General features: G+C 41.4%; 1 protein-coding gene across 1 annotated transcript; it reads right to left on the bottom strand.

The window, feature by feature from the left end:
* Window positions 1-1,609: 1,609 nt before the first annotated feature.
* LOC121937951 (protein mono-ADP-ribosyltransferase PARP14-like) lies at window positions 1,610-7,319 on the bottom strand (the record flags this gene model as incomplete). The annotated part of the gene is made up of 8 exons (XM_042481246.1): window positions 1,610-1,851; window positions 1,950-2,012; window positions 3,366-3,515; window positions 3,785-3,896; window positions 4,085-4,306; window positions 4,696-4,932; window positions 6,173-6,248; window positions 7,182-7,319. Coding segments are annotated over 8 exons (1,240 nt in total), but the record flags the coding sequence as incomplete, so codon positions are not given.
* Window positions 7,320-7,817: the final 498 nt, after the last annotated feature.

Here is a 7,817-nt window from a genome sequence, read left to right as displayed (position 1 = left end):
GTGAAAATAAATATGAATGTGAAGGACTGTAATTTCATTTTCTTGGTCGTCATTTGGAAGAAAGGAAGGATATTGTAATTTTGTATTTCACCTGGTATCGCCCAGGGTCGGGCGTGACAAAGGCATGTCCAGAAAAAGAAGATAGAGTATCTTATCCATAGATTGTTTCAAAAACGGAATAAAAAACACAAATATGGCATGTCGAAAAAAGTGAACCAAACAGCAAGGCTATAGTATGGCGAAAACGTCAAAAAATGACATGTTCCAAAAGTAGCTAAAAACAGCTGAAAACTGTATAAAAGAGTGTGTTAAAACACAACATGGCAAAGAATATTGCAACAACGGACAAAAACACCCAAATATGACATGTCCAAAAAATGACCCAAACAGCAAGGCTATAGTATGGCAAAAACGTCAAAGAATGACATGTTCCAAAAATAGCTAAAAACAGCTGAAAACTGCATCAAACAACGTGCAAAGACATGCCATGGCAAAGAATGTTGCAAAAACAGAGAGAAACACCAAAATATGGCATGTCCAAAAAATTACCCCAACAGCAAGGCTTTAGTATGGCAAAAACGTCAAAGAATGACATGTTCCAAAATTAGCTAAAAACAGGTTAAAACTGCATTAAACTGAGTGCAAAGACACGCCATGGTAAAGAATGTTGCAAAAACGGATAAAAACACCCATATTTGGCATGTCCAACAAATGACCCAAACAGCAAGGCTATAGTGTGGCGAAAACGTCAAAAAATGACATGTCCCAAAAATCGCTAAAAACTGCTGAAAACTGCATTAAAGAGCATGTTAAAACACGCCATGGCATAGAATGCTGCAACAATGGAAAAAACACCCAAATGTGGCATGTCCAAAAAATGACCCAAAAAGCAAGGCTATAGTATGGCGAAAACGTCAAAGAATGACATGTTCCAAAATTAGCTAAAAACAGCTTAAAACTGCATTAAAGAGCGTGTTGAAACACGCCATGGTAAAGAATGTTGCAAAAACGGACAAAAACACCCAAATGTGATACAATGAAAAATGGCTGAAAATGCTACATTTAAGCATTGCGAAAAGTTTCAAAATATGACATGTCAACAAAAGGCTGAATCCAGATAATATGCAATGCCATACGATGACATTTTTGGGTTATTTTCGATGACACACTTTAGTATGACGTTCTCGTGGCTTTTCAGCAGCGTTTACACCTTTGAAACCTGAGAAAAAAGGTTTTATTTTCTTTCAAAGTCACAGGAAAAAAGCAAAATGAGACACGTCTTGTAAACTAAAAAAAAAGGGATGATCTGAAAATACTCATAAAACTATATTTAGAATTCTCTTAATTTTAGATTTAAAATTATGTCAAAGAAAATAAAGACTTAAAAATGTCGCGCTGTCTTGAGGTCATTTTCTCATTTTCTGGTCGTTTTCCCTTTTTTTTCTTGTTTCGGGTTACTTTTTAAAATCATTTTTTACTAATTTCTTGCGAATTTTTGCGTCATTTCTCGTTGAGTCACTCGGCCTCTTCCTGCAGTTTTCAAAGAGGAAATCAACCTGGTCTCAATGTGCTCAGGTCTCAAAGGGTTAATCAGACTGTGGGTGTTGTCTTAGGGCTTCCCGTGATAAAAGTAACGTGTAATATATTTTGGGGTTCTGCACAGACCTGTTCCCAGCGCCGGGAAGGAGACGGAGTTGAGCTTGTTCTCTTCGCAGAACTTCAGCACCGAGTAAACGATGTCTTTAATCTTGGCGGGATCGTTCCGGCCGACCACGTGGACGATGTGTCTGCTGGGCAGCAGGCCGGCTGACGTCAGGATGAACGGGCCGGGCTGGTAATCCGGAGAACGCACTGCAGAGAGGAAGCAGACGGCGCTCAGAAACACTGAGAGAAGTGGACGAATTCTTCGAAAATTCTTCGAAGACAGAATAATGTTCGGAGATACTCACCGATCTGCGAGCACTCGAGCTCAACTGTTAATCCGGCGGCGTCTAAGATCGCCTTCGAAACTCCTAAAAATCATAAAAAGAGGAAGTTTAGTAAAAGATGCTGCTTTGAGTCAGAAAGCACGTAAACCCGAATCAAGCACACTGTCCGTACTCGCCGAAAACCGGCGAAAAAAAAAACGAAAAACGGTTTTCGTCTTTTAGTTGTTGTTTGGGTCTCTCAAAGGTCATTTTGTGTGTTTTCTGGTTGCCTTGTTTTTCTTTGTTGTCATTTTTTGTCTCTTTCTGGCTGTTTTGTGTCTTTTTGTTGTCATTTGGATCTCTTTGAGGAAATTCTCTTTTTTTGGTCTCTGCTTCAGTTTTTAGTCATTTTGTCTCCTTGTGACTGTTTGGGCTCTTAAAGGTATTTTTGTGTCTTTTTTTTGGTCACTTTGTTTTGCTTTGTGGCCATTTTGTGTCTCTTTCTGGTCATTTTTTGTCTTCTGTTACGGTCTCTTAAAAGTCATTTTGTGTCCTCTTTTGGTCTGTTTCTTTTTGGAGTTTTTTGTGTCTCCTTGGGTTGCTTTGTGTCTTCTTGTTGTCGCTTGAGGCTCGCTGTTCGAGGTAATTTTGTGTCTTACTGAGGTCAATTTGCGTCTTCTTTGTTTTGCTTTGCAGTCTTTTTTGTCTCTTCGTGGTTGTATTGGCTCTCTTTGGGGAAATTCTGTCTTTTTTAGTTGTTTTGTGTCTCTTTAAAGGTTATTTTGTGTCTTTGCTGGTCTCTTTGTTTCACTTTGTGGTTTTTTTGTGTCTCTTTGTGGTCATTTTGTGTATTTTTGTTGTTGTCTGAGTGTCTTAAAGGTAATTTTTTGTCTTCCTCACTCATTTTGTTTCTGTCATCATTTTTTGTCCCCCCGACACGTCGGGCCTGTATCCTGGAGGCTCTGATCCAGCCGTCATTGCTTTCACTCAGTTCCTTTCTAAATTATTCTGCAGAGACTTTAAATGTTCTGCGTTTATTTTTGATTTGGTTTTTGTCGTTGCCGTCATATCGCTGTGTGATAATTACAGCCGTGATGACGCAATCGCAGCGAATAACGCAAATAAACGTCTTTGTGGAAGCTGCGATCAGCTGTTTTCCACCGAGGGCAGCGTTGTGAGAAAAGGTCAGCGACTGAGCAGCGTATTTGTTTTTTCTTCAGTTTTTAATGAACTGTACAAAAACAAAATAAACCACGCAATTTTTGGCCGCTCACGCAATTTCACCCCAAATAAAAAACACATCGTGCATGATCTGAAACGTGTTTTCGGCTGCACCAAAGACTGAGAAATACACTGACGTTTTGAAAAAAAAAATGGTGTCGTTACAAAAAAATAATCAGCTTCACACAAAAAGAGTTTTAAAAACGGACGGATGAAGACGAGGAGAAAAAGAGTCACCTGATTTAAGGGTGAAGTCCTGATTGGAGGAGTTGATGATGACATCACAGGCCTCCTTGGTGATGTCACCAGACGACACCTCAAGGGCGAGCTGACCCAACTGCACCCGATACACACCGAGGGACGGGGACGACACCTGACCGAAGGAGGCTGACACACACACACACACACACACACACACACACACACACACACCTGTCATTTATTTATTTGTTCAATATTTGTGATTGATCGGAGACTAAAAGCATCGAATAAACTCACACTTCTGTCTGAAACCATCAAATCGATCACGTTCACGACTTGACGCCTTCAATAATCTCTTAGTTAACCCTTCACATTCTTACTCCTGATTCTCCTGATTTAAAGTGAATCTCGGTGAATGCGTACAGGTGTAACTGGAGCTTTTTGGGGCTTCGTACCTGCAGGCTGCTGAGATTGGCTGAGTGGCGGCCTGACTGGTGACTCTTTCGATTCTTGAGCTTGGTGTTGGATTCGGGGAGCAGTCTGACCTTTGAACGCTCTGCTGAAACACTGACAGACAAACCGGACACACGCCGTTAAATATGGAAATAAACAAATGAATACATTTGAAAGTTTGCATTTCAGGCCCCCAAAGTGCCGCTGTGACGTAAACGGAAACCCAAACTGCAACAAAAGTTCTTGCAAGAACGGTTGCCGTGTGAACGGCGTCTCAAACACGAAACAAAATCAGAACTCACATCCACAGTTTGGCTGTCGCTCGGGTGAACGACGATGGCGACCTCGCTCAGATGGCGAGGAGCTCGTCTGCGGCTGAACGCGTGGATCTCCTGCAGCAGGACTCTGGACACCACGTCCCTGGGGAAGCCCAGGTTCCCCGTGCCGATGGCGGGGAAGGACAGCGACGCCATGCGACTCTTTTCAGCCTCCTCCAGACAGTAAGTGATGATGGACATCAGCTCCTGACAGAGGACACAGAGGACAGATGAGACGAGCAGACAGGCTGAGACGGAGCGGATTAGACTTTTGCCTGGAGGGTTGTCGGTTCAGATGCCGCTGAACGTCCTCTCACGCGCTCTGGGGCGGCGCGGAGACGTGAGATGGTTTCTGTTATTGTTCGTCGTATCAGCGACTAGAATTTCATTCCGTTCCTAAGACTTCGGGACATTTCTGGGATTTTGGGACATTTCTCAAATTTTAGGACATTTCTTAGATTTTAAATCTTTTCTCAGATTTTAAGGACATAACTGATGCCGTCTTGTCTCAGACCTCAGTCACATGACCTCAGTACGTCCCAGCTGCCAAAAATAAAATATAAAAGCCCCTAAAAAAATCAGACATAACCCCTCACCTCCTCGACCTGACCGGCTCTGCTGTTCCAATATGGACAGACAGCGTGAAAGACTTTCTGACACTTGAGGTCGAAGCCGTCGGTGATGATGACGTCTCCGTGCCGCAGCGCGGTGGACTTGGCTTCAGAGCGGACGGCGGACTGCAGGCGTGGCCCCGCCGCCTGCAGGATGGCACTGGACACGGCCCCCTGTCTCAGGTTCATGTCCTCTGAGATGGTGTTGACGATGACGTCAGTCTGTGGACCAAAAGCATTGGACAGACGGTTAGGACGACACCTGAAGGACCAAAACATCGGGACGTGAGTCTCTCAAAACTCCACTGTGTCGGATTTAAGGCAGAAATACTCGACCTGCTCTGCCTGAGGGCCACTTCTGCAAAATGACAAGGCACCAGGAGCCCGGGGCCAGTCACAGCAGCCCCATACACGTTTCAAGGACTTACGGACGTTTCAAGGACATCATTCAGATTTAAGGACAATCCTAGGGATTTAGGATGTTTCCAGGATTTTAGGATATTTCTGGTATTTTAGGGAACTGTGGAGGACTGACTGACTGTGCCACATTAGGCAGGTTCAGTACTCGCACACACACTCACACTGTATTCAAATAATATCTCACACTCTCTCCTCCGTCTCTGTAATCGTCCGTCTGTATGGAAAATCATGCAAATCCGGTCACGTGGCTCCGACTCTCCTAAACTACGGTGAGATGAGCAAAGCGCCGTCATGTTTGGAGCGTGTTTTGTCTTTTCGACCTGATGAATAATGGTGAACCGTAGATTCAGTGACTCACAAAATCTGCAGAAACTGCTGTTTCTTAATTTTAGAGATGGTTTTATGTTTACAGGTCAGATACTTCAGCAGTTAGTCTGACGAGTTATTATACCAGCGTTCCTTCACTTTCACTTGTACTTTTACTTTTTTAATGCTACTCTGAAATAAATATACGAATAAAGAAATACCTGAACAAAGATCAGTATAGGGTGTCGGATAATTTAGTCCAAATGACTTTTTTGGTCAAGTTAAAAATTAGATGATCTATTTCAAATGGTATATTTTTTAAAAACTTTCCCTATTTTAACACAAAGAACATTTATTATGTTGTTCAGAAGTAATATTTCATTCGCCTTAAAAAAGCTCGTTTATTTTTCATTTGATTGGATGTCACAGATGTACATGAGTCTTCCTCTATCCTTTAAAATAATAACAATAATAACAACAGTAATAATAATATCTTTTATATTTTACGTGAAAAAAAGGATTCATAATATACTTTTTTCATTGTCTGTGCATCATTGTGTCTTTTAACTCAGCGGAGTCTTACTGCCACCTGCTGGATATTTTCACCTAAAGCACCGCTGTGTGTGAGAGTAAAGCATCTCACACACACACACACACACACACACACACACACGTCACTGTAAGTTAGTAAACTGTGATATTTAAACGATGCTTTATATGCCGGGTCGGGACTCACAGTCTGGTCCTGGACGTTTCCGCTCCGGAGGACGATCTTCAGGCCCTCAGCTGTGGTCTGCTCCGTCCTCTCCGACCTGCAGCCAATCAGAGAGCAGGACTGATGACGTCACACCGAGCCGCCACCGCCACCGTTAGAGTTTGTTTTTGTGACTCGAAAGGACAAAAATGTCAGAGCCGACAGCCGAGACACTCGACTGGATTTTAGGACTTTTCTCCAATTTAAAGACATTTGTAGGATTTTAGCATGTTTCTATGTTTTAAAATGTTTCTGGGATTTTTTGGACATTTCTGTAATTTAAGGAAATTTCAAGGGTTTTAGGAAATTTGTGATATTTATGCATGTTTTTAAAAAATGTAGGATTTCAGGACCTTTCTAGGATTCAAGAACATTTCTAGGATTTTGGTACGTTTCGAGATTCGTAGGATGTTTCTAGGATATCAGGATGTTTCTACGACTTTAGGACATTTCTATTATTTTAGGACATTTCTATGATTTTTGGACATTTCTATTATTTTTGGACATTCATAGAATTTTAGGACTTTCCTTTGATTTCAGGTCATTTCTAGGAATTCAGGATGTTTCTAGAACTGAAGACATCTCCAGGATCTTTGGACATTTATAGAATTTCAGAGCATTTCTTAGATTTGAGGACATTTCTAGGACTTTAGGACATTAGGGTCTTTGTGAGGACTTCAGCTGGGGCGTCTTAGCTAAGACCCGGCAGCCTATCAGGGTTGATGTCTCTGGTCTACAGACTCCCTGAGCTGAACGTGTCTCTCGTAAATGTTTCTTATTGTTACGTTTTGGTGCTTTGCTGTTGAAGGATTTTTGCTGGTTTTGACTTGATTTTGATGGACCGGGTATTAAAAACACCTCAAACTAGAAATGTGTAACATATAATAACATAATAACATAATAACATAATAACGTGGTCTTAAATACTCTTTTGGAGAGCAAATATAAAATTGAGGAGTAGAAACAGAAAAGAAAAGCAGAAGAGCCTCACCCTCCGGCGTGTCCCCTCTGGCTTTGACTTCCTCTGTTTCCTTGCAGACTTCCCCGAAATCCAGCGCCTGACCATCCAGCTCCTCGTCCTCCTCCTCTTTTACCAGAGCGGCGGCTCCGATTTTGACCCCCCTGATATCTAGTGAGAAGTGAAAAATAAAGTTCAAACACACTTTCCAAAAAGATTCTGGTTGATACCTGATATTCCTGCAGCTGACCTCCGTCCCTGCCCCGCCTCTGACAGAGCCGCGCTGAGCGACTAAACGTTAAACTTATCCTTTACAGCGCTCTCATGCCAATACATTTATAGGGAAAAAAAATCCCAAAAATTAAGATGTTTTTTTTTTTATTTTCAAATTTAAAGAAAAAAAAAATTTAAAGAAGGATTTTTTTTTTTTACAAGTTTTCTACAAAACTGCAAAATACATATAATTTAAACACAAAATATTACTTAAAATAAAGAAAGAAAATAATTTTAAAAAAAGAAAACAAACTTAACAAAACCACAGCCCCGCTGAATGTTTTCTCTAAAAATTGACTATAAAAAAAATACGAAATACAGCCAGTAAAGTTGTACGTCCCTCCCCTAAAGCCAAACGTGTTTAAAAATGTATCGGACATATCTCATAGGCAGACA

The sequence above is a fragment of the Plectropomus leopardus genome, unplaced genomic scaffold, assembly GCF_008729295.1.
Source record: "Plectropomus leopardus isolate mb unplaced genomic scaffold, YSFRI_Pleo_2.0 unplaced_scaffold27988, whole genome shotgun sequence".
NCBI lineage: Eukaryota > Metazoa > Chordata > Actinopteri > Perciformes > Serranidae > Plectropomus > Plectropomus leopardus.
This window is presented reverse-complemented; position numbering and strand designations above follow the sequence as displayed.